Source organism: Dicentrarchus labrax, unplaced genomic scaffold (genome assembly GCF_905237075.1).
Source record: "Dicentrarchus labrax unplaced genomic scaffold, dlabrax2021, whole genome shotgun sequence".
Classification (NCBI taxonomy): domain Eukaryota; kingdom Metazoa; phylum Chordata; class Actinopteri; family Moronidae; genus Dicentrarchus; species Dicentrarchus labrax.
The window spans coordinates 13,685,895-13,712,233 of NW_026136711.1; the positions used below are offsets into that span (position 1 = coordinate 13,685,895).

Genomic DNA, 26,339 nt, shown 5'->3' on the forward strand with positions numbered 1-26,339 from the left:
AGATAGATAGATAGATAGATAGATAGATAGATAGATAGATAGACAGTTTTGTCACTGACTGTAACTTACCACTCCCTCTCGGCAGAGCCACCCCTGACAGCGCCTCCAACACGGAGCTCTTCCCCGAGCTTTGGTCTCCAATCACGGCGATAGCAGGTAGCGCCAAGTCCTTCTCTACACCCAGAGAGCGAAGAGAGTCAATGAGGTCAATGCAGGGACGCACCTTCTCCTCATACTGCTGGTTCAGAGCGTTCATGATGATGGCTGTTGTAAAAAATAAATGTGTTTTAAAAAGGAATAAAACCGTTGGAGAACCGAGCTATTGACTGGAAGGAGTGTCCGTGTGGAGCCTGCAGCATCCAGAGTGAGGTAAATGGAAACTGTAACCTCTGTTCAAAAGTAGAGTTATGTTTCATTTCTTCTGCTGTTCATGGGACAAACAGAACATAACCGGGCCGAAAGTTGAACATAAATTCGTCTAGAAAGGGGAAAAAATACTTTCATCATGTATTTTAGTTGATTCCATATTGTGAGATAGAGTTATTATTATGGTTGTGCAAAATATTCTACAACTTATGATTTAGGTTACTTTTGATAAAAACTCCTTAGTGCGATCATTTTATTGTACCTCAACAATAATTAACCTGCTTCGAGTGCCAAGTAACGATGTGCTATTTGATATTTTAAGTGGGGCAGGACTTACATCTAAATGAGCCATTCTATAAGTACAGTCCATACACATTCATTGTATAGGCTATCTATGCGTAAGATCTACATATATTAGAGTCAGAGGGAACCTGGCATCAGTGCTGGAAGGTAACTACAGTCCTCATACAATTTTAAGGACTATACTTTTGTACTTTTTATGTTATATTGTTTGTGTTTATTTTATTTAAGGAGGGACAATACACATTGCACTTGAGCCCAAGGAAACATACAGATAGTAAAACAATGACTTTACCATATGAGCACTGTTTTCTGTGCCACCATACAGCTTGCAGAGTTATATTGTGCTTTGTACTCTACTGTCACCGGCCAGCCGTGCCCCTTTAAGACGGTGGCCCAGTGTGTGTGTGTGTGTGTGTGTGTGTGTGTGTGTGTGTGTGTGTGTCGTACAGGTGCAGGAAGGAAAACAGGAAGAGAAGAAGTAGACATCCACGGTGACAGACGGACGTAGAAGAGCTAGCTCATGTTAACGCCGAGGTGTTTAGTACACAGCAGTGTCCAGACAGAATTTGACCAGGCCCGGTGTTGTGTTCTGCCTTTGTTAAAGAGAGGAATTAAATGTGTGGTTTTGCACGAAAGTCTTTACTTCGTCCTTCTTCCTTCCCACACTCGAGCCCCTTTGAACCTGGTACAATCTCATCTCATTTGCACACAGACACACACACACACACACACACACGTATATGAATGACTGTGGGTCAATATAGGATTGCAGAAGTTCATGCAAGAGTTTTCCAAAAGCTTCTGCCTGCAGACTGCCAGCAGACTGGCATCACATCACAAGAACCACCAGTGCCGGCCCGTGGCATAGGCAGTATAGGCAAACGCTATTTTTATAGTAAAACTAGTTGGTGCGATTATTTCTTAGTATGAAAGAAATAAGCCCACATTAATTTGACTGCATAGCAAAGCCTATTAAACAATAATAATACTTTATTAAGCCCCCCCCACCTGCTCTCTGAGAGTTTTCTGACGTCACCCCAGAAACCATTAACAATGTCAAAACGACCAAAACTGTCCGGTGCCCAGGGAAGGAAAGAAGGAAAAGAAGAGGAGGAGAAACGCGACAAAGACAGAGGTAGAGTAAAGATAATGAGATGAAATGATTTGTCTGTTGCAGAACGATAGTAACCTTTATTTTAACACGGTTTGCTAATCAATAAATAGCGTTAGCTCGTTTTAACCATAGACATAATCAGTTCATGTTATGGAGGGGCCCCAACAGCTGTTATGGAAAAAAGTAATACTCCCACCTTCTATTTCTCAGGGACATTTGTAAAGATTAGATCTATTCAGCAGGTGTTTACATTTGTCTACATTTTTATTTGTATTTATTATTGGTCAGCTAACGTTTGCTCTGCTTATAACAGTCAGTCAAATGCTATTCCTTTCACACACCTTTATATATTAGAGTTGTAAGCCTTGTTGTTTGTTGTGTTACAGTTCAGTATTGTCTAAAGTGTGTTAATAGTGTTCAACTTTACATCCATGTTAAAGTGCACATCATTAATGTTAATACATTCCCATATGTTATATTATACTGCAGTTTACTGCTTCTTTGCATTCTGCTAAGCAGCATTTCACTGTAATGACAATAAGATTAAATCTAATCTAATTTGCATATCAGAAGAAATTGCACAGTATATCATTCATGTACAGTACAGTGAAAGTAATGCTTCTCTTAGGTTTTTAATTTTTATTATTTAAATTTTATTCTTGGAATCATTTATTTTATTATTAGACCCAACGATGTCACTTACTCCTCTTCTCTCTTCAGATGCGCTGTTGAAATATCTAAATCCAGCTCCTGCAAATCCTGGGCCATCTACAGTCATCACCGCTTCCACAGCATCAAGTGATCCTCCTGTCGCCTCCACCTCAGAAGAACCCAGTGATGCAGCATCAGAAATAAAGGCTGCACCAATAGACCCTGCTGACTGGCCATCTCCTCTAATTTATTATTTTCTTGTTAGCTGTTTTGATTGAGCAACTTGTTTCTCTACACATAAAATAAAATGTCAAAGACAAAGCTATTCAGTTTCTTGCGTGAGTATACGTATGTATATAACTGGCAGTGGAATATACTGCGATGCAAGGAGGGCGCCACCTAAAATCTTGTCTAGGGCGCAAAATTGGTTAGGGCCGGGCCTGTATGGACGAGTCGAAACTGCAGCCAGTGAAAGCAGCTCAGAAAGTATGAATGAGTATCTTAGAGTTGAAGATTAATGAAAAACTGGGAAGTTCAAACTTTCTGTCCGTAACTGCTGGAAACTGCTCATAACACAGGGCTAATTTACTTATCATGTGTGATGTTATTTGAGTTGTTTTTTCGGTCGTTACCAAAGTAACTACACTCATTTGCTGGTTACTGTTTAGTTCTGGAGAGACTGCACATACCTTCCAATAAAATTAAACATTAAGTGTTCCATCTTTCTATCACTGACAGTCCAACAAGGGCTGCGTATTCATGAGCTATTTAGCATCGACCATTTATGGATAACAGTGGGACACACTGAGCACTTTTAAAAAAAATAAAATCTAACATTTCTGTTATGTTTATTTCTCAGGAACTAAAATATCCCAATAAACATTGTTTATATCTTATAATTAACTCCAATACTAACCATTTCAATCAATATTTAGTGCAATGATAATTTACTTCTCATAGATCATGGTTTAATGAAGATAATTCACTCGTTTTTCATGAAAAATGCAAAAAATTGTTAAAAGTATTTTTTCGGTATGAAACTTCTGCTTGGCTTAATAAGTGTAATCAACATATAAAATGAAAATGGTTTATTTCATATATTTGCAACCCTGTTTATATAACATATACACTGTTCGGCTCAATTTGACCCGGCAGTCAAAGTGGAGGCTCATAGGGGTCAGAAGTGTCATATACTATTTGTTTCTTTGCAACTGTGAGACACATTTCACCCCAATCACACACCCACACACCCACACAAACACACACGCTCCCTATTCTCTTGACCCCATCTGTAAAGTGGAGAATGCCGGTGTGGTTCCAGCATAAAGTCACTTTTGAATGTGTTACTTGGAGGAATAGGAATATCAGTTTATGCATTTTGTTCATCATCAGAATCATCAGAGGCTGAATCTCTTCTGTTTCCGTGGGCAAACTCTGAAACTCATCTTTGATCACGACAGTGAAACAGAAGAAGATGAAGACCATTTTGAGGTCAATTCTGAGTCTGGTGATTTTGATGATGAACAAAATGAAGAAACTGCTATTCCTATTCCTCCAAGTAACACATTTAAAAGTGACTTTTTGCTGTAACCACACCTGCATTCTCGCACTTTACAGATGGGGTCAAGAAAATAGGGAGAGGTGTGTGTGTGTGTGTGTGTGTGTGATTTGGGTGAAATATGTCTCACAGTAGCAAAGAAACAAATAATATATGACACGTCTGACCCCTTTTAGTCTCCATTTGACATAACAGAAGGGTTAACAATAACAATAACAATAATCAAGGTCTTTCAGTTGGCCTTCTTTAAGATCTTGTCCAGCGCCCGCCTTTCTCTCTCCGGGACAATCTTTTTCCACAGGTTTGTAAAGTCCTTGTGGAGGGCAAGGTCATGGAGCATCGTTTGTCCATGTTGCCTGTGGAGGAACGTGTTTTTCATTTAGCTCAATGTTCAGAAAAATAAACAAACGAGAGCTACATATCACAAGATTTGGCAAAATTGTGCACTAAATTTATATAACTCGATAACCCACCTTACTTCCGGAGCAGCATCCACGGACATTTTGGAGACAGCAGTAAGGAAGCGCGCAGTAAAGGTCCTCCCTGCTGTCACAATGTGAGCCGCTCCTAGGCTGTCAGCCAACAGGTGCAGGTGTTGTGCTGTGCTCCGTCTTACTGCAACACAACGGTGGCTGAAGGAGGACGAAGACAGGGGAGTATGAGACAAACAAGTCAAGTATGTTTCATGTCAGTTTACATTACTTTGTTTTAACACTATATTATAAAATGAAATCTCTTCACTTACCTCAGTCCTGCGTTCAACAGAGCGCTCACAACCCGACCATGGCTGCAGTTTTGCACCATGGCATCGAGTGCTAGATTAGCCTGCTGATGAATAAAGGTGTTGGTGGTCTGCGCCAGTTTCAACAGCAGAGCTCGACCTGTCCTCTCTGCCTCCGGGTCCATGGCCTTCTGCAAGTGAACATGAAGCTGAGCTACGGTGTTCATAGCTGCACATGACACTGCCGACCGTAGGTTTTTCACCTGTACAGGGAGAATAAACATCTTCAGTCAAGACTGCAGTGTGCTCAGCAAATGAGAATGCATTAAAAACAAAGAGGGAAACAAAGGTTTAAAGAGGAAAGTGTGTACAATACCTCCTGAGTGAGAACCAGACACACTTCATGAAGTTTGGTCTTCAAGGTCTCTGAGTGGTGCTGCACCAGAGCTTGCATCGTTTTCAAGCCGTTTATTTTCTTCATCCTGTATGTTTATGCAACAAGAATGCATTAACCACACTGTGCAACACTTCAGGAACAACACAAATAGTCCTAACACGCCTGCACTTTAAACTGCTACTGCAAATGTCGCCCACTGTAAATCTAAAGCATAATAAACTGCAATTTTATGCTACACTAAGATGTTACACCAACTGATATAAGTTACAGTTCACAATATATTCACTGGCTCCTCACTAGAGTGTAAAATATCTTTTGGAAGGGTGTATTGGTGTAAAACCGATGTGTATGGTGTCAAACTAGCTGTAACTCCCTGACTCAAGATCAAGTGTTCACTGAGCTGGTAGTCCTCTAGTGTCAGTGTCTTACCAGTCGTCTGAAGAGAGCTGCTGGAAGAAGAGTGACAGGCTTTGCAGAGGGTTGGTCAGTGGCTGCAGCTCAACCTTTTTTTTATTTGCCGTCTGGGGCCTGCAGTCACTGGCTGTCTTCTTGCCTGGTAAACGACAAAATACTCTTAAGTCACCTTTATTTCATTCAAAGCATTGTTACTTAGCGCAGCTACTATAAGTCTTTACAAAACCTATGAAAAAGTAGGAACTACTATCATTCAGGATGGGTACAGAAGAACTCACTGGCTTCACTGACAGCTTTTGCAGGGCGTAGCAACATCCCAGGTCTAGTTACTCTTCTTTTAGTTTGAGAAACGGCTGGAGGGATTGGGGCCAAAGGCGTTACTACAGGGGTCCTCTTGGCAGCCGCTGGAGGTCGAGGTGAAGGGACAGAGTTGAGCCAGAAGTTCACTGTAGCCTTAACATGATTCTGAACCGACTGGAGCTTACATCCATCGACCTTCTTTTCTGCTGAGATTAATGGCAAAATAGGCATCACTTGAATTTTTACTGCACTTGCTAAAGTAAAGTTCAATGGTTTGCAACTCCAAGAGACCCAAAAACCCAAAAGAAGCAGTAGGAGTCCCCACAAAAGAAATCCGTCCCCATTCAACAGTAGGTATTTAAAGAAACTTACCTGCTACTCTGAGTTTAGTAGACAACACGGGCAGACGAGACACTCTAGTCCTGTGTAGTGGAACTGCTTCAGGAGGAGGAGTTGGCTTTAATGTTGGAATCTCAACAGGGTTTCCAATCAGAGAAATGGCCCTCAGCTCTCTGGGTGTGTCACTTTCCACAGAGCTCCACACAGAAGTGACGGAAGATGTTGGGCTCCGGTCACCGTCTACCATCTGGTCCTCCTTACATGCCCGTGCTGCCACCTGACTGCCAAGATGAACCTTGTCCCCTTTTGAATGGTCAGGACTCTTCTGCTTTGGGTTGATGTCCTTTACAACCAAGACAGGCCCATCTAAAATGGGGCAGAACCTCCTTCCTTGCCGATAGTGCAGGGATTGCCGAGGGGACTTTGCACTTTGTCTGGGAACAGGTGGCGGATGAAGTGAATGCCGGGCGACATCCTGAACGGAGAGTCCCAGTCTCTCCAGAACAGCTTTACTTCGGGCTTGCCGTGCAGCAAACAGACTGTCTGTGCCTTGACTTAACGCAGCCTTCTGCATCTCCAGGATCTTGGACTCGCTGGTGAAGAAGCCATCAGGGTTCTTCCGGCTTACAGTTTGCTGTGGACAAGTACAACAAAATAACTGAGTAACTTATAATACCTATGACTCTTCTAAGATGTCAGAGAAGTTTTTAAAGCAATCAACTGCTCTGTATGTGTCTGTGAAAGACCTTTAGATATGAACAGAAGGAAAGTCAGAGATCAGTAGAGTTGGTTACTTACATCACCGTCGTCACACTGGGTCTGCTTCCAGAGTCGAGGGAAGACGTTCAATTTCTTTTGCTTATCCATAACTTTGAGAATAACACTACTAAATTGTTCACACAAGGAAACAACTTTGTTTTCACACTGACTGTCTCTCAGATCAGATCGATATGTGACTGACTGGTGCAGGGTTCTACAGTTAGTACAGGGACATCTAGAATGGAACCAAAGAACCCAGGATCATTCCATACTGAATTCTGTATTCTGTATTCCGTGTGTGTCACTGAGTCTGTTATATACATATATATACATACATCAATATTATATTTGGAGAGTGCATCTTATATTTTATCTCAAAAAGTGGTTCAAATTGAAAAACAGGAGCAATCCTGATCCAGTCTTCCCACTCTCCTCTGCATATATTCAACTCTCACATTAATTTCCCCTCTCTCTTCACCTGATCCCTCGGCAAATCGTCGAGTATGTCATCCCCAATCTTGACTCTGATGACTGTTTAACCACATTTAATTAGTTTGAATCTGACATTTATTACCAAAAGTAATTTTTTCTGGTAGAAAATGTATTCCTATACTTAACATGAGCTCTCTCACTGTAATGGGGCCTTAATGAGTTATATTTCTGCTACGACAGAAAACCACTGCTGCTGCCAGAAGTACTTTACTTCTCTTATCAATCAATCAGTCATAACAAAGTACTGTGGGTATTTCATGTCTGGAAGCAGCAAACCAGTGCCGGCCCGTGGCATAGGCAGTATAGGCAAATGCTAAGGGAGCCGTCCATCTAGGGGGTGCCACAATGGGGGAAGAAAAAAAAAAGGTGCAACTTTCAATATTTTTATTCTAAAACTAGTTGGTGCTATTATTTCTTAGTATGAAAAAAATAAGCCCACATTAATTTGACTGCATAGCAAAGCCTATTAAATAATAATAAGTCTAATCACAGCTCTATCGAGCCACATATCCCCATAAACTTAAGTAGCAATGACTTCATGAGCTTCTTCTATAATAAAATTATTACTATTAGAGAAAAAATTAATCACCAACTGCCATCAACAGTTATCAGTGGCTCTCCAAGTTCAGGGACTTCTGTCAATGTAAACTTAGATGTATATTTAGACTGTTTTTCTGCTATCGATCTTCATCAGTTAACTTCAATCATTTCTTCATCGAAGCCATCAACCTGTCTATTAGACCCGATCCCAACTAGGCTGCTTAAAGAAGTTGTTCCCTTAATTGGCACTTCTTTACTGGATATGATTAATCTTTCTTTATTATCAGGATATGTACCACAGTCCTTTAAAGTAGCTGTAATTAAACCCCTTCTTAAAAAGTCCACTCTTGACCCAGGGGTTTTAGCCAACTATAGACCGATTTCTAACCTCCCCTTCCTCTCTAAGATTCTGGAGAAAGTAGTCGCCAAAGAGTTGTGTGACTTTCTACATAACAATAGTTTATTTGAGGATTTTCAGTCAGGATTTAGAGTTCATCATAGCACAGAGACAGCTCTGGTTAAAGTTAATAATGACCTTCTGACTGCTTCTGACAATGGACTTGTCTCTGTACTTGTATTATTAGATCTTAGTGCTGCATTTGACACCACTGACCATGATATTCTTTTACAGAGACTTGAGCATCAAACTGGCATTAAAGGAACTGCCCTAACCTGGTTTAAGTCATACTTATCAGATCGTTCTCAGTTTGTACATGTTAACGATGAATCCTCCATAAATACTAAAGTTAGTCATGGAGTTCCACAAGGTTCTGTACTTGGACCAATACTATTTACTTTATATATGCTCCCTTTAGGCAACATTATTAGGAATCACTCCATTAACTTTCACTGTTATGCAGATGATACGCAGTTATATCTATCAATCAAACCCAATGAAATTAATCAATTATCTAAATTACAAACATGTCTTAAGGACATAAAATCCTGGATGACCTGCAATTTTCTGATGTTAAACTCAGAAAAAAACGAAATTCTTGTTCTTGGCCCCAAAAACCTTAGAGACTCATTGTCTAAAGATATAGTCACTCTAGATGGCATTAACTTGGCCTCTAGCACCACTGTCAGGAATCTTGGAGTTATCTTTGATCAGGATTTGTCATTTAACTCCCACATAAAGCAGACCTCTAGGACTGCCTTCTTTCATTTACGTAATATTAGAAAAATTAGACACATACCATCACAGACAGATGCAGAAAAACTAATCCATGCATTTGTTACTTCAAGGCTGGATTACTGCAACTCTTTATTATCAGGTTGCCCCAATAAGTCCATTAAAACGCTCCAATTAATTCAGAACGCTGCAGCACGAGTACTGACAGGAACTAGAAAAAGAGATCACATCTCTCCTGTACTAGCTACTCTGCATTGGCTCCCTATAAAATGTAGAATTGAATTTAAAATCCTCCTCCTCACCTATAAAGCTCTTCATGGTCAGGCCCCTTCATATCTTAAAGAGCTCATAGTACCCTATTACCCCACTAGAACACTACGTTCTCTGAATGCTGGGCTACTTGTGGTTCCTATAGTCTCTAAAAGTAGAACAGGAGCCAGAGCCTTCAGTTACCAAGCTCCTCTCCTGTGGAACCAGCTTCCAGTTGTGGTTCGGGAGGCAGACACCCTCACCACATTCAAGAGTAGGCTTAAGACATTCCTCTTTGATAAAGCTTATAGTTAGGGCTGGATCAGGTGAGTCCTGAACCATCCCTTAGTTATGCTGCTATAGGCCTAGACTATCGGGGTATTTCCCATGGTGCACTGAGCTACTCTCTTCCTCTCTCTTTCTGCACTCATTCATGTCCCTTTAATGCATGTTACTAACTCCACTTCTTCCCCGGAGTTCTTGTGCTTTCTCGTCTCGCAGGTTCTCATGGATCCTGGTGGAGCCTCCTGCCATGGTCCTGCTTGACTGCCATTGCCAATACTGTTGTTGCTGTGCACCTGTCTGTCTGTCTGTCTCTCTCTCTCTGCCTCTCTCTCTCTCTCTCTCTCTCTCACCCCAACTGGTCGAGACAGACGACCACCCACCTAGAGCCGGAGGATCTGTCCTAGGTTTCTGCCTTTTAACAGGCAGTTTTTCCTTGCCCTTGTCGCCAAGTGCTTGCTAATGGTGGTACTGTTGGGTCTCTGTAATTAATGTTAAAGAGTTCGGTCTAGACCTGCTCTATTTGAAAAGTGTCCTGAGATAACTTCTGTTATGAATTGGCGCTATACAAATAAAATTGAATTGAATTGAATTGAATTGAATTAATCTAATCTAATTTGCATATCAGAAAAAATTGCAATGTATATCATTCATGTACAGTACAGTGAAAGTAATGCATCTCTTAGGTTTTTCATTTCTATTATTTAATTTTATTCTTGGAATCATTTCTTTTATTATTAGACCCAATGGTGTCATTTACTCCTCTTCTCTCTTCAGATGCGCTGTTGAAATATCTAAATCCAGCTCCTGCAAATCCTGGGCCATCTACAGTCATCATCGCTTCAACAGCATCAAGTGATCCTCCTGTCGCCTCCACCTCAGAAGAACTCAGTGATGCAGCATCAGGAATAAAGGCTGCACCAATAGACCCTGCTGACTGGCCATCTCCTCTAATTTATTATTTTCTTGTTAACTGTTTTGATTGAGCAACTTGTTTCTCTAAAAATAAAATAAAATGTCAAAGACAAAGCTATTTAGTTTCTTGCGTGAGTATACCTACGTATATAACTGGCAGTGGAATTTACTGCGATGCAAGGGGGGCACCACCTAAAATCTTGCCTAGGGCGCAAAATTGGTTAGGGCCGGACCTGACCATCAGTAACATTACTCTTTTGAATGAACTCTTATTGAATATCAGGTAAAGATAGTTGTGATTGTTTCTATTGCCTAAAGAAACTTTCAGATGAACAGTGGTCAGTTTTTACAATGTATAGAAATATTTGAAAATAATGACGAATCAAAAGCCAAAGACACCCAATGTTAAACTTAGATAATGTATAAGATGTAAAATAGCTCAGGCCTGGTCCCTCCCAACATGAACTCATTTGTCAGAAAGTTGGCCTGTGGTGTTTCCTGTCCCAGCCTGAAACAGGAGTTCAGCTTTTAGGTGATGTGGTGCAGCATGAAACCAGGCAACTGGCAACCTGTGATGTCCGCACTAGCAACCACACACTGAACAGAGCACATGATGGTTACTTTTTTTTTATCTGTTTCATTATAATTAGGTTTAAGCACACTATTCAAACTGTACAAAAAAATAACTGGACAGGATAGATTTTGCTTTCATAATGTGAAAAAGTATACAAAAAATTAAAAATAAGTAAGCTAATCTATATTCAATTATGTGACATGTTTCGAAAAAAACTAGGTAAGCTTATCAATATTCTATTATACAGTATATCAAGTGTGCTGTGTTAAGAATGGGAGCTCCTCTGAAGTAGTTAAAAAAGATAAAGAAAAAAAAAACAGTCAGAGTACATGAAAAACCTGGTAAAACGTATTAATTACCAACAATATCCAAGTCTGGTCCTCACCATATGAGACAGAATCATCATGTCGCTGCAGTGTTTCTGATTCATTCTTGTTCTGATGACTGGTTGAACAATTTTTTTATAGTAACTGTTAGTAACTTATAGTTTTGAGACCATTTTCTGATAGGATGACATGTTCAAATATTCAGATTTAGCTGTTGCATCAAATAAATAACTTGTGTACAGTATACACTCAAGACCCACTGTAACAAATAATGTACCCACCCCTAATGTACCCAAATATTAATGTATGTAAATGGTTAAAAAGCAAAATCGTGCTGTCAGGCCTTGATACCCTCTAGAACTCCACCAGGTATGCGCGGGCCTTCATGAGGCGTTTGAGGCGACTTTCCAAAGCAGCCCTCTTGCTGCCAATGTCAAAATCCTCCTTCAGCAAGAACTCCGAATTCTCCTTCTCCTGCAGCACCTGCAGCATCTCTCTCTGCAGCTGGACGGCAGACTCCTGCAACATCTGGTAGCGGATCACCAGTGGGATCTGGTCAGACAGACGCTGGCTGGCAATCTGAAGGAAGAAACAGAAGAAGTGAAAGATGAGGGCCGTTATTGAAAAACAACCTCTGTCAAAACCTTTCTGTTATTGCTTTGGTTCATGAATGATTCCTCTAGATTAAAACTTACTTTGTAATACGACTTAAGGTGCAACATCAGCTCCTGAAGCGTTGCATGATTGTCCATGCAGTAAACAATACTCCTTTCTTTATTAACTGATACACCTCTCTCTTTGTTTTCGTCCTCATCCTCCTCTCTCTTTCTGTCATTCAAACTGCTGCTGTAGGACCTGTCCTGAGAGTAAACAAGCAGCTCCATCTTGAACTGGGTTCTCAGCATGGTTTCAGCCGTGGACTCTTTTTCTTGCTTTATGGCTTCAATCTTTGCCTAGAAAATGAGATTCTGGTCAGTTCGAACACTGAAAAATTATACATTTTGTCAAAATACTGACGACTACTTAAATGTCAACTCTGAGCTGATGGCTACCTTGGCTGTTTTCATGAGGTTGGGATATCCAGTGAAGCTACTGTGGGCCAGCTGTATGAACACCTTCCTAACAGCATCTGAAGGAAACAGAAATACAAGAAGATACAGCAGCTTGATGTCCACTCAGTCCTTCACTGGTGCTTGTATGATAATAAAGGAAAGCATGAGCAATACAAAAGACACATTCAATCGGTCATATACTCAATCATATACCTCCTATGTCCTTGAGTCCCTTGACAGCTGGTTCTTCCAGCTGTTTGATCTGCTCCTTGACCATGAACTCAAAGGTCTTGTAGTTGATGAAGCCTGGCAGTTCTCTTCCACGGTACCTCTCCTCATACTCCTCCACCTCTCTCTCAATTTTATCGTTAACTGCAACACAAACTTATGTTTCAGAGTCCTGCTGTTGGACGTCTGTAGACCAGATTAAAATAATACACTCACAGTTTTCTCCTGAGTGGTCCAGGTGGGCATTCCACTTCCCAAACTCTTTTCTGAGTGTAGAAAAGACATTCAGCCTGTCTCCACACTTAAGTTCCTCTCCTTTAGTCAGACTGATGGCATCCTGAGTGAACGCTGTCACTTTCTGAAACAGTTGTTTACAGGTGTTTCATATTTATTAAAAGACAAAGTCATGTTGGTGATGAGCAGGTAAATGTTATGTAGTGTGAAGGAGCTCACATCAATGAGGAAGATGAGTCTCTCAGCTGCGTCAGATGGAGGTCCGTTGCCATATCTCTCCAACTCTGCACGAGTCTGTTGTAGTTTCTCCTCTATCTGCTCTTCAAGTCGAGGCAGAGATCTCTGCAATTTACACAGTGAGCAAAACCTTAACACCTAAGGTAGTCTATCAGTCATTTACACAGTACATTCTTTAGGGGAAGCAACAAGAAACATTCACCTCAATGTGATGCACCAGCTCAAGTGTGAGTTTCTCAGCCAGTTTCGGAACAGTGGCAAGACCGTCATTGTAGAGAGTGCTACAGCAAGAATGAAAAGCTACTGAGTACATGCTGCACAACCTGTCCAACAGTTTATTACATAAATAGTTTGTATAATTATCCAAAAAGTCTGAACTTACTGGAAAAACACATGATCTTTGAAGAAGGCTTTCTCTCTTTCTATTGCTTCAGTAAGAGAAACCTTCTCTGTGATCTCCTTCTGACCCCTGCACTTGACGATCATGTAGCCCTTCCTCAGGTGGATGACCTCATTATGGACAATGTCAACCACGGTCTCTTCCGTCCCTTTGTCCACCAGATCAGGCTTGGTCAAGATACCTGAGAGAGAAGAACAAACAGACAGGGAACTGTTTAGAAGTCAAGCAACGTGACCCAGTGGCCCTTTTCTGAAATCAGCTCTATTTACCCAAAGTCCTCTCTCCATCAGGATCCACCCGCTGGGCCATGTTCAAAGCCTCTGTGGTTGCTATGTCCACGTTACAAGGAACAACCACCAAGCTGATGGTTTCTTGTTTTGTTATGAACTTCTGGATCAGTCTCTTAATCTGAAAGTAATAGTTCATATTGTACATCAAGTCATAAGTTGTACTACTATCAATAGTGCCTAAGTTAGTTCTATTCACATAATGAGTTAATATTACAAGACTGAAAGTCTATAGCCTTGTTTGTGGCTCAATGATGCTTTAGGATTTTCCTTGGCAGTCTAATTTTCTTTTTGGCCTGAGGGTTGGGAAACAGAACGCCCAGGTTTAACCTCACTGTCCATACTTTTCCACAGAACAATTTTCTACCAAAGAAACTGTCTCGATGTTGACAGCGTGATTCAGGGACAATGAAGAAGCATACCTGGTCTCCAATGTTCTCTGGCTGACCCTTTACAGCCACCCTGGCGATGCCGGGCAGATCAATGAGCGTCAGGTCTGGAACATCAGGAGAGGCGATCTCCAGACTGATGAGGTCATCACTGATCCCCACCCCGACCCCGGCCATTTCATCCTGAGCTGAAGCAAGAGAACACCGTGTGTGATGATTACAAAGGATGGAAGTGAACTGAAACCTTAAAAAATTAAAACAGCAGCACCATCAATACTTATGTGTAAGAATACTGTACCTGCTCTAATCTTTTTCTCCACATCTGCAGGGTCTTCTATCTCTTCCTCAAAGTCCTGGTAGCTTATCTTTCCGTACCACTCCTCTCCTTCTTTCTTTCTCTTCATCTTCAGTTCGAGAGGACATCTTGTCACAATGCCTGAATTACGAAAGAGTGAATAATGAGAAAGCAGGAAAATGAGTGAAAACCAGTGTGTTTGGTGAAATTATGAAAAGCAGTAGTAGGTTATACCAGTATTATAAATGTAAGATGAATATAAGGTACAAAATATGTTCCAAGCATAATAAATATGCTAGAGAGAAGTCTAACTTGCATTGCTGGTCCTGCCAGCGGCGTCCCTCCCCAGCGTTACTATCGGTATGATTCGCTATACTACGAGTTTGTTTACCATCGAAATGACTTCGAAGCTGTTATATTAAGGTACAAATCTTGCATAGTGTGCCTTTAAAAATGAGGAGTCAGTGCCAAAAGGCAGATGGACAAAATTAAACTAGTGAACAACATCTAGCAAGATGATGGAGGAGACCAACAACAGAGTTAGATAGACAGTTTTGTCACTGACTGTAACTTACCACTCCCTCTCAGCAGAGCCACCCCTGACAGCGCCTCCAACACGGAGCTCTTCCCCGAGCTTTGGTCTCCAATCACGGCGATAGCAGGTAGCGCCAAGTCCTTCTCTACACCCAGAGAGCGAAGAGAGTCAATGAGGTCAATGCAGGGACGCACCTTCTCCTCATACTGCTGGTTCAGAGCGTTCATGATGAGGACTTCTTGTCTCCTGTAAAAAGGAAATGAAAGATAACTAAATGAAAATTCTTGCCAGTGTCGTCGAAAGTCAGATTTTAATCAGCTCAGTGTGACGGATGTAAATAGTGCACATTGCGATGCAACCAGAAAAACAGGGTGTGTTCCTCATGTGACAAATGCTTTAGTTTTAAGGTTTTGTGAAGGAGCCTACCTAGTTGACTAGTCAGGGTCAATACTTGAGGTAATATACTGTAAATTCAACTTAGGCACGTTTATGTAAAATAGATAACAGGGGTAGTTTTAGAGAAATATTCATGCGGTGGCCGGGTGCCATGGAGACTTTAAGAGGTGGAGGAAATATATGCTGAGTTAATCACAAGCAATCACATATATCAATGTTCGCTTAGAAAAGCTTCTCAAATGACATATTTGAACTCAAAAACTAAATTCTTATGACACACACAGTTCATCTGTTGACCTCTTTTATGGGCCCATTGTCAGATATGTTTTTGTAACTTTTTTTCTGCTTTAATATTTAAAAAAAAGTTGCAGTCCTTAATAAACCGTTCATACATGACACAACGCTCTACAGTTTATTCAAGAATACAGCTATATCACTGTATATAGTCTTCACTGTCACCTGAAAAGCAGACCACTCTCCCTGTGGCCACACTTGAATGTGGGGTGAAAAACCTGTTTTTTTTTGTTCATATCCACAATTTATTATTATTTGGTTAGTATCCATTGCTTTCTGGGATTCACCAATGTTTCCTTAATTTTGAAACAAAAATGTGCAAAATGGGAATGTGAGATACTACCTTTAAGCAAATGATCTAGAGCAACAACACCTCAGACCAAACAGTAGTGGTCACAAATATGCAACAGAAAACAGCTGTTCAAAAAGAAAGTTACTTTAATTGAAATGTAAAATATACAAAAACCTGTAAAAAAAAAAAAAAAAAAGAAAGCCACACAGAAAGTGGAATGTTCAAGGAGGAAAATGAAGGTCTAAATGTTTAATGAATCATTGTTAACCTTAGTCAGGTTAATGATTAGCCTGTTGTGTAAAGTGATTATGTGTTTGTCAACAAAGTTAGCAAAAATAAACAAACAGTCATGTAGTTAAAAATCAAAACTGGCACACTGTAATGATTCCCCTTTGGATCAGCAAACTTGAGGAAGCTACAGGCGAAACACGTCGCTCACGCCTAATAAATCACTGTAAAGTCATTCCTGTGTGCGGTGGTAAATTAGGATTCTTGAATATATAACTAGTATTTGATAGAACCTAACATTACATTAATGCTACTTAAGTTTTATGTTATTAAATGTCGTTAAATAAAGTTCTTGTGGGCAAAGTGCTTCAAAACGTTGCTACAAGAGTAGACACACCTCCCTCCTGTTAGACCCTCTTATAATGATGGCTCACTGGGACACTCCAATAGAACTGAGCTGAGTAAACTGTACTTTTCCTGTTAATACTGGTGAAAATGTCTGTAATACCTAAACTATGAGCTTAGATCAAACATGCCTGCTTCAGATTGATTAAGAGGCAGCTCTTGTGGTTGCATGTAGGGTGTCAAAAACAAACCCAGAAAAAAAAAAGAAAAACACAACAAAATACGCACAATAACTAACATGGAATGGAATACGTCTGAAATTATTCATGAAACATAAGCATATAATAGAATATATAATCTGATAATTTAACAATTCCCTCTTTTTATATCACTTTTAATAAAATACACGACTAATTATGCCCAAAACATAAAAATCTATGTAACCAATATAATATCTGAGCTTCTTCTTCTATTACAAATCTGGTTTGCACTACAGTTGTGTTGTGTTGAAGTTGTATATGTTCATGCTGAAGTCAGTCAACAGAAGGCGTGCCTTTGAGAGGCGCTCAAGGCGCTTCTGAAGGTGGATTCTCTTGTTTGTTATGCCAGAGTCTTCGTGAAGCAGGACCTTGTTTTTCTCTTTGTCCTGAAGCATCTGCAGCATCTCCCTCTGCAGCTGGACAGCAGACTCCTGCAACATCTGGTAGCGGATCACCAGGGGGATCTGGTCAGCCAGACGCTGGCCAGCAATCTGTGGTTTGGAGAGGGGGAAGTAACACAAAGCTACTATCTATATCTGTTTATGTCACAAAAATATTAGTATTCAGATTATACCCGGAATTGTTAGAAAATGCCTACTCTGCTTCATTTTCTGCATTAAATGGTTGTCTACTCCTCATACATACGTCTATATGTTTAGCTTAAATAAAGGAGATGTATGCAATGGGAGGTCCACATTAAACTAGATTGTGTTTTGTTATTCTGCACTGCTGACAACTGATAAAAAGTTATTGAACTTAACTTAAGTACAGCTCTGTTTTTTTCGCCTATAATCTTATTTGTTTACAATTAGGGACATCTGCATCATAAAAACTCCTGCTGCTTTGGCTACTAGCAGTTCCTATTCACACTGTACAGACAACACTCACCTGGACAGAATATCTGAATGTCTGTTTGAAATATGATATCTAAATGATTTATTTATAATTACTGTTGTAATTAACATTTTAAACGTGAGTTGTCTGACTGAACTAATTATTACTATGATTTCACTATTTATGAAGGAATTCACTGTTTAGAGAATTGTTATTTTAAAGTGTTGCCTTTGGAGAGTTCATCATGTTGGCTGTTTTTGACAGCCATCATCATTACAGTAACAAATTAAGATAATGTTCTTGAAAATGAACTAAAATTCTTTCCCACTCTTATTCGGTGTCTAAAATGTGGGTGAACGTGTATTATAAAATGTACAACATAAAAATGACACTAACTTGGTAGTAGGATTTAAGGTGTTTTAACATCTCTTTCAGGGTGGCCCCAGTGCCATTGTTGCCCACAGTGCTACTGGTGTTCAGCTTCACTTGTGTACCCAAGCCAGTCACACCGTCCTGTAGATCTTCCCTCTTCCGCTTCCCCAACTTCTTGCTGTATGTGCTGTCCTGAGTGTAAACAATCGACTCCATCTTAAACTGGGTTCTCAGCATGGACTCTGCTACAATCTCCTTCTCCTTTCTGATGGCTTCAATCATCATCTGAAGGACATAAATATGTGTCAGTAAACATTCAACAGTGTTTAGTCAAATGTATACTGTAGCTATGGGCAATGAAAATGACACCTTGGCTGCTCGCATCAGGTTAGGGAATCCAACAAAGCTGTTTTGTGCCACCTTGAAAAGCTCTTTCTTCACAATTTCTGAAAAAAGAAAAGAAAAATCAGACATATGAGTGAAAAATACAAGATAAAATAATATCTTCAATGTATTAGATATTTGGATGTAATCTGAATATGTATGTAAACCTGCAATTATTGCATCATAATAAGACATGCCTGCCACTTCTTTGAGTTTCAGCACAGCTGGCTCTTCCAGCTGTTTGATCTGCTCCTTGACCATGCCCTCAAAGGTCTTGTAGTTGATGAAGCCCGGCAGTTCTCTTCCACGGTACTTTCGCTCATACTGAGCCACCTCTTTCTCAATATTCCAGTTGACTGCAATAGGGATACATTTGTGAAACAAAAGAAGACTTGGTTAGTAGTGGCCATTACAGCAGCCTGGAGCTAAACTAAACCTAGGTGGTTGTACAAGTTATCATTTATTTGTTATTCATATTTGAAAATGTAAAATAGAACGCATTTTTCATAGCGAGAAGAAAAATCTGTCTTACTCAATAGTTTTCTTTAAATATTAAGTCACAATTTTGTAGTATGGAAGCCATGGCCAACAAAGACATCAAAAGTGATGTAATGACGAAGTTGTTTATGCACTTACATGTTACTCCAGACCGCTCTATCATTTCTTTCCATGCTGCAAACTCTTTCCTGAGCATGGAAAAGATATTGAGCCTGACTCCAGATTTGAGTTCCTCTCCTGAGGTGAGGCTGATAGCATCCTGTGTAAATGCTGTCACTCTCTAAAATATAACAGGATCAGATATAAGAAAAGGGCAAATTAGTTTTTCAGAAGCTCAAATCCACTTTTGGTCATGAGGTGCAGTGTAAAAAGTGTCAGCTAGTAAACTCACATCAATGAGGAAACCAAGTCTCTCTGATGTGTCAGGTGGGGGTCCATTGCCATATTTGTTGAGCTCTACCTGAGTCTCTATTAGTTTCTTCTCTATCTGCTCTTCTAATCGAGGCAGAGATTTCTACAAATCACACAGGGATCACAATTTTCACACATGAAGTGGGCAAAGTAGTCTGAACTGAACTGTTAAGGTTAATACTTCACCTGGATATGATGCACCAGCTCAAGGGTGAGTTTTTCTGCCAGTTTAGGAACAGTGGCAAGACCTTCATCGTAGAGAATTCTACGGCAAAAGTACAAAGTTACTGAATTCACAACCTGTCAAAGTGCAATCCACGTTTTTATTACCCCAAAATATTGAACTTACTGGAAATGCACATGATCTTTGAAGAAGGCTTTCTCTCTTTCTATTGCTTCAGTAAGAGTAACCTTCTCTTTGATCTCCTTCTGACCCCTGCACTTGACGATCATGTAGCCCTTCCTCAGGTGGATGATCTCATTATGGACAGTGTTAACCACAGTCTCCTCCGTCCCTTTGTCCACCAGATCAGGCTTGGTCAAGATACCTGAGAGAGAGAGAGAGAGAGAGAGTGGATATTACTATATGTGGTCATTGTTCGACAGGTTGAGATCCACTTCCTCCTACTATGTAAAACATTAAATAATATAAGGAACATTTATTTTCACAAATTAAATTAAATTGTTTTTCAACCGTATATTAAGTTATTATTATAATTTTCTTACTAATTTACTAATTCTCTATTTACCTAAACTCCTCCCTCCATCAGGATCCACTTCCTTTGCCATCTTCAAAGCCTCTGTGGTTGCTATGTCCACGTTGCAAGGAACAACCACCAAGCTGATGGTTTCTTGTTTTGTGATGTACTTCTGGATCAGTCTCTTAATCTGAAAGTATTTATTCAATTCATATCAAGTATATAAAGTTAAAAACTTCACAAGAATCAAATCCCCATTGTGTTTGGTGCTGTTCTAATCAAATAATGAACGTATAATACTAAGAGTAAAGAGGTATTGCCACACTAACGGCCCCCTGAGGCTGTAATAAGCACAGGCTGTGATTTGTTATTTGAGTTGCATTAATATCCACAGAAAATTTCATGGGAAGTCAGTGATCACTTTCTGAAATATCCTGACACGAAGTGACATTTCGTGGAAATGTGATCTGTTTATGGCGCTAGGAAACCCGAGGGATAAGGACTCATCCGTTGAGGACATGACTGTTTGCACCAGATTTGATGGCAATCTGTTCAATATTGTTGAGATATGTGAAAAGTACGGAGTTCTACCTGGTCTCCAATGTTCTCTGGCTGTCCCTTTACAGCCACCCTGGCGATGCCGGGCAGGTCAATGAGCGTCAGGTCTGGAACATCAGGAGAGGCGATCTCCAGACTGATGAGGTCTTCACTGATCCCTGACCCGGGCCCAGCTATTTTATTCTGAGCTAGAGAGAGAGGACATGATGTATGATGATTGCAAAATGAAGTGCTGATCACTGAAAACTACCTTCAACCTCCTTAAATACTTTGCATTTCATAGTGACATTTAAGAATGCCATTAGTGTACCTTCTCGAATCTTTTTTTCCACATCTGCAGGGTCCTTTATATTTTCCTCAAAGCCAATGTAGGTTATCTTTCCGTACCACTCCTCTCCTTCATTCTTTCTCTTCATCTTTAGTTCGAGAGGACATCTTGTCACAATGCCTGACAAAAGTAAAAGTGAAATCCTTGTGTGTTTGGATAATTGATAAAATACCTAAAAGTCTGAGAGGTGTGTAAGAAGGAACAACTTGAATAAATGTGAAAAAACTCCCACACATTGTCTCACTTACAGCTGGTACATTTATTATAACATTTAGGAATACATGACTTTCCTCGCATATGATTTTTCATTTAATCATTCAATTTCTTAAGTCAGTCTCTTTAATTCTATACTGTATGTGACCACATAGGTCGGTCAGCAACTGATATAGTCAATAAAATCAGTTAATGAATGGGCCTTAGCATAAATGTAGTCTTTTGCTCTGTGATTGAATGAAATCATTGAATGAACAGGCCACTTTTGTTGATGTTATTTATGTCAAAGGTAAAAAGTGCTTTGTCTTTACCCTCAACTGAACACTCCCTGTCTCTATTTTTAAATATATTAAAAACTATTAAACTTCCCTCTTTTTCAGGGCCATTTTATGCCCTGATTAGATAGTGTCAGTGGAAAGATGACAGGACCCAAAGGAGGGATGTTGCAGTTTATGGTCAGAATCTTAAACTCTAAGAAGATAACAACCACATAAGATAACTGTTGGTAATAATGGAGAAATAGTTACTGTACAACATTATTACCTCATTTCTACAGATAAGGTGATGGTAAACAGAGAGTCATTTTATATACATAATATTCACTGAGAGTGACCCTGCAATACAGCACTACAATTAACTGCTGCCAGGGAATAATGTTGTTGCCTACAAGTTGGCATGGTGCCCTCACCTACACCCAGAACCTACTGTAAAACCAGCCAGGCAGGTTTGGACATTTCGACAATTTCCATAATTGATAATAGAGTATAGAGAATGGAGCATCTAGCAAGATGATGGAGGAGACAAAGACAGAGCTAGATGTAGAGTTGTAACTGTATTTCTGCTCTATTCCATTTGTATTTCATTTAATAAATCTTCATTTTATTCTATCACAATTGATGTTATTGTTTACGTCATTCTAATGCTTTTCTTTGCACTTTGAGTTGCCTTTGTTTGAAAGAGATAGATAGATAGATAGATAGATAGATAGATAGATAGATAGATAGATAGACAGTTTTGTCACTGACTGTAACTTACCACTCCCTCTCGGCAGAGCCACCCCTGACAGCGCCTCCAACACGGAGCTCTTCCCCGAGCTTTGGTCTCCAATCACGGCAATAGCAGGTAGCGCCAAGTCCTTCTCTACACCCAGAGAGCGAAGAGAGTCAATGAGGTCAATGCAGGGACGCACCTTCTCCTCATACTGCTGGTTCAGAGCGTTCATGATGATGGCTGTGTTTTAAAAAGGAATAAAACCGCTGGAGAACCGAGCTATTCACCAGCAGGAGTGTCCGTGTGGAGCCTGCAGCATCTAGAGTGAGGAAAATCGAAACTGTAACCTCTGCTTAAATGTGGAGTTAAGTTTCGTTTCCTTATCTTTCATTTCTTCTCCGGTTCATGGGACAAACAGACCGGATGATCTACAATTATGTAATGTAATTCAAAACATTCGTTTTAGATGTGGGGAAATAGAGTTATTATTGTTTGGGTAAAAATATTCTACAATATGATTTACATATTAAAAACTGCCTGGCCATTCCTCAGCTCACTATGCTTTTAGCATTAAGTGTTCTTGTTGTTTGAATAATTAATAAAATAAAATAAAACTGTAAAAAACTGAAAAAAATGATTCATTAAAAGAATATTATGATTTCTATTTACTACATCAACTGCATTCAGCATCAATCTGTAGGTCTATATTTTCTGTCTATTGCCACTTTCAGACTTTTCAGTTTCTATTCTTATTTCCTCCAATACAATTTCATTTTCGCACTGTGTGTGCTCAGGATGCTTCAGGTTTCCACATCACACTTGGGAAAGTTGCTGTTTGCAAACTGGTATGATGCATATGAAGGGTATGCATAGAAGAGTCAGAGAGGAGAGTGTGATCATTTTGACCTGGCATTAGTGCTGGATGGTAACTGCACAGTCCTTACTTACATACCGTTTTGGGGTAGGACTATATTTTTCTTTAATACTATTTAATGCAATATTGTTTATAGACAATTAACAATTAAAATGAGCACTCCATACAGTTCGCAGAGACATGTTGTGCTTTGTACTGTACATATATTTAACAGCTGGGGGTTTTGTTACCTAACAGCATATACTAGTAAAATGTAGCTGCACTACTGACCAGGTACAACATCAACATGCAGCTTCATTGGAAATAGCCACCTATAAAAAGACTGGCCTTTATACTCGAACCCCTTTGAATATGGTACTGAACTCGTAATCTCATATAGCAATTCGCACACAGCGCCTCCAACACGGAGCTCTTCCCCGAGCTTTGGTCTCCAATCACGGTGATAGCAGGCAGCGCCAAGTCCTTCTCTACACCCAGAGAGTGAAGAGAGTCAATGAGGTCAATGCAGGGACGCACCTTCTCCTCATACTGCTGGTTCAGAGTGTTCATGATGAGGACTTCTTGTCTCCTGCAGAGAAATTGTGTTTAAAAAAGGAATATAACCTCCGGATTAGAGCCCCCTGTTGAGCCTGCAAGTAGTGAAGTAGATGGAAACTACTGGGGCGAAGTGATGGAGTTCGATGAAATTTCCTCCCCCTTTATGGGATTAAGGGACAGGTTTTGTCCATGTTGAGTCTTCAACAGCTGGTACTAAATGGGGAAGGACCCCAAAAGTGCTTTACTTTTCCAGATATCCCTACCAGAGGTAGAACAAAGCACAACAATGTTTTTTATATTCTCCAAAGTCTCCCATATAGATATTGTGATCCCATAAAAAAATAAGTGCCAAATAAAGCCAGGCTGAAAGAGATGATACACCTGAACTCATTTAATTTCATAATGCAAGCTCTGATTGATTACAAATGTAGGAAATACAGTGCTACAAATGCATCCCCATCCCTTGGTTTATAAATAAATGTAGCAGGTTTAGATGATGTGACATGTGTGACCTTTAACATTAGAAAACAATGTATACATGACACACTTGTATGAGCACCCTGTATATTAGAGGAGAATGACTTTAACTGGATTTAAAAAAAACAACTGACCACAATAAGGTTTTGTTGCCACACATGTTAATTCAAACATGAACTGTTTCTTTGGCCACTCAGGATGGCAAATGGCTCGACTCTTTTTTGCACACATTGGACAAGTGTGTCTTCTCTCCCTGGTGATATCACTCATGTATTCTTCCTCTCCAATACAGTTTCCACCTTCACTGCACAACTTCTTTGGCCTTGTTCCTGTTGGTGTGAGCGCATTCATACATTCTCCATTCACCACACCTTCTGCATTCTCTCCGTATTTACTTTGATTTCAGAGTAGAAGGGCAGAGAAGCTCTGCAGCCTCCTCCGTCAGCGTCTTGTCTCTTTGTTTGACTGGTCACAGTCTGGTCGTGGCTGGGACCGGTAGAATGAGGCTCATCATAAACGCACACACACCTCTCCGACTGAGGAGGGAGTTTGTATTCGTGGTTGGTCTCGTCCTGAGGACTAGATGATGTAAACTCTTCCACTTTGATCTGAGGGTGATCAGGGTCCTTGTGGTCCTGACAGGGGCTCCAGTCTTGTTCAATGTGCTTCTGTTCATCGGGCCACCATGCTCATGAGTGATTTCAAGCGGATCTACGAGGACAAAGGGGTGACAATGTACTAAAGTTGCAAACAAGCCTACATCTATACCTGCTTTAACATTTAGTTACTGTTATCTGCATGTTCAAACTAAAGCAAAGAACATCCAGTGATGCATTAGGGAACTTCCCCCTTGTTGTTGATGGCATGCAGTGAAAACATCATCAACTGACCATGTAACATGAATGTAAATATCAACTGTATTATGAAATGATCCACTCTGATGCAGTTTGGTGGCTGCATTGTCAAATGGACATGTTGGATCTGTCAAACCCAATCAAAATATCTCAGTATATAAAGCATCTCTTTGTTATCACAAATACACAGGTTTTGGTGTTTAACACACTCCAGCACACAGATGGATATTTATTTGAGCTTACCCAATTCTCTCCTCACCTATCAGGGTTTCTTGAGGGATCTCAGCCTCCCTGGTTGACAGAGATGTTTGTATCGCACCGCCTTCAGACTCAGTTTTTATATCTGCTGTTTGTTCAACAGTTAATATTGCGAGGTGTGAGGGCGGTGTGTGACTTTCTCCTTCTACAACCTGAGAAGACATGGCGTTATGACACTGCTGCCTACAAGACGGTCCCTGCTGATCAACCCTGTGGCGTTGCTCCTCTTTAATATGCAGGGTGCTGGGGTGGTGACATGGTACATGTGGGGCCCACTCCTCCCCATGCAGCACTCAGGAAAAGCCTCCGTATCACAGCAATGAGGACTGGTCTGATCGGCTGCTGAAGGACATGAGAGTGCATAAAGGGGTGAGACTGGAGATAAAAAAAAAATCTCAATGTCAAGTGAACATTGCTTTTTTGTTTTAAAGGTCACACATGCCACAAGATCTGAATCTGATGGTTTTTCTTTACAAAACACCCTCATGAGCAGTTTTCTCAAAACATTTGATTTATTACTCATTACACTTTTTCAGAAGTAATTGTATTACATTAGTTATTACTCTCCCTGCTTAAAGTAATTAGTAACATTACTAGTTATATTACTTTTCTGCTACTCCCCGTTAAATTTCTCCCCAAAATTCAGACTTACGACAATTAAAATCCAGTTTTGTTTGTCAAAATCAAAAATCAAAGTAATAGAATATTTCCAGCTGCTGAAAGTGAATGAATCCGAAGATGTGACTGGGTTGTTGGATTTCATATCACAAGTAGTTACACTAGTTACTGGGGAAAGTCATATTATTATTACTAATAATGAGTTACAGTTTAACACTGCTCATGAGAAATAGTATAATTTTACTGACAGACTGAAGCTGAGCTGCAGCCTCATCATGGGAGCTACAATGCATCTTATAAAAGTCTTTAAAGGTCTGGTCTTTATTAGTGAGTGAAATACACACACTGGATTTCTGTAACCTGACTTCAGACCAGAGCACCAGGGTTCGCAGGTGATCTATCTCCTGCTTGGTTCTGCTCATTTCTCTGGTAAAAGTGTTGAGACAACAGGGAGAGGCCATGGTGTGTGCTCGGATGCTGCTCTGACAGACACACAGTTTACTGTCAGTGGGCGTGTGACTTCCCTGTTGT

At 40.2% G+C, this 26,339-nt stretch overlaps 3 protein-coding genes and 1 long non-coding RNA gene across 9 annotated transcripts in view; all 4 read right to left on the minus strand.

The window, feature by feature from the left end:
* The window catches only part of LOC127371052 (interferon-induced GTP-binding protein Mx-like), a 34,634-nt gene extending 12,110 nt beyond the window's left edge, over positions 1 to 22,524 (minus strand). Inside the window, exons 1-12 of one of the 5 annotated variants that reach the window (XM_051413620.1) lie at positions 22,236 to 22,524; positions 20,970 to 21,107; positions 20,693 to 20,847; positions 20,153 to 20,291; positions 19,753 to 19,951; positions 19,590 to 19,668; positions 19,384 to 19,506; positions 19,131 to 19,272; positions 18,692 to 18,850; positions 18,480 to 18,556; positions 18,135 to 18,395; positions 16,200 to 17,395 (exon numbers count right to left, since the gene is read on the minus strand). In XM_051413620.1, the coding sequence (XP_051269580.1) occupies positions 17,135 to 17,395; positions 18,135 to 18,395; positions 18,480 to 18,556; positions 18,692 to 18,850; positions 19,131 to 19,272; positions 19,384 to 19,506; positions 19,590 to 19,668; positions 19,753 to 19,951; positions 20,153 to 20,291; positions 20,693 to 20,847; positions 20,970 to 21,107; positions 22,236 to 22,422 (1,920 nt within the window). In that variant the 5' untranslated portion in view covers positions 22,423 to 22,524 and the 3' untranslated portion in view covers positions 16,200 to 17,134. Of the gene's footprint in view, positions 1 to 69; positions 377 to 16,199; positions 17,396 to 18,134; positions 18,396 to 18,479; positions 18,557 to 18,661; positions 18,851 to 19,130; positions 19,273 to 19,383; positions 19,507 to 19,589; positions 19,669 to 19,752; positions 19,952 to 20,152; positions 20,292 to 20,692; positions 20,848 to 20,969; positions 21,108 to 22,235 lie in introns of those variants that run through there. The other 4 variants (XM_051413619.1, XM_051413624.1, XM_051413623.1 and 1 more) reach the window with 4 other exon arrangements.
* Positions 3,508 to 8,771, minus strand: LOC127371055 (uncharacterized). Of its 2 annotated transcripts, none has more exons than XM_051413628.1 (8): positions 6,962 to 8,771; positions 6,197 to 6,797; positions 5,803 to 6,027; positions 5,540 to 5,663; positions 5,090 to 5,195; positions 4,738 to 4,976; positions 4,466 to 4,624; positions 3,508 to 4,348 (listed from the first exon to the last, which is right to left on the minus strand). In XM_051413628.1, exons 1-8 carry the CDS (start codon positions 7,028 to 7,030, stop codon positions 4,225 to 4,227), a joined length of 1,647 nt encoding a protein of 548 aa, XP_051269588.1. In that variant the 5' UTR covers positions 7,031 to 8,771; the 3' UTR covers positions 3,508 to 4,224. The 2 variants fall into 2 exon arrangements, with proteins under 2 accessions (XP_051269588.1, XP_051269587.1); XM_051413627.1 differs by having other exon boundaries at positions 5,803 to 6,030; positions 6,962 to 8,766.
* LOC127371054 (interferon-induced GTP-binding protein Mx) lies at positions 11,144 to 15,341 on the minus strand. The gene is made up of 12 exons (XM_051413626.1): positions 15,130 to 15,341; positions 14,558 to 14,695; positions 14,293 to 14,447; positions 13,853 to 13,991; positions 13,566 to 13,764; positions 13,386 to 13,464; positions 13,166 to 13,288; positions 12,929 to 13,070; positions 12,698 to 12,856; positions 12,485 to 12,561; positions 12,128 to 12,385; positions 11,144 to 12,011 (listed from the first exon to the last, which is right to left on the minus strand). Exons 1-12 carry the CDS (start codon positions 15,314 to 15,316, stop codon positions 11,787 to 11,789), a joined length of 1,881 nt encoding a protein of 626 aa, XP_051269586.1. The 5' UTR covers positions 15,317 to 15,341; the 3' UTR covers positions 11,144 to 11,786.
* A 1,452-nt stretch (positions 22,525 to 23,976) lies between the features above and the next one.
* Positions 23,977 to 25,270, minus strand: LOC127371059 (uncharacterized). The gene is made up of 2 exons (XR_007886351.1): positions 25,192 to 25,270; positions 23,977 to 24,789 (listed from the first exon to the last, which is right to left on the minus strand). It is a non-coding gene; the product is annotated as an uncharacterized LOC127371059 (long non-coding RNA).
* Between the last annotated feature and the right edge of the window lie 1,069 nt (positions 25,271 to 26,339).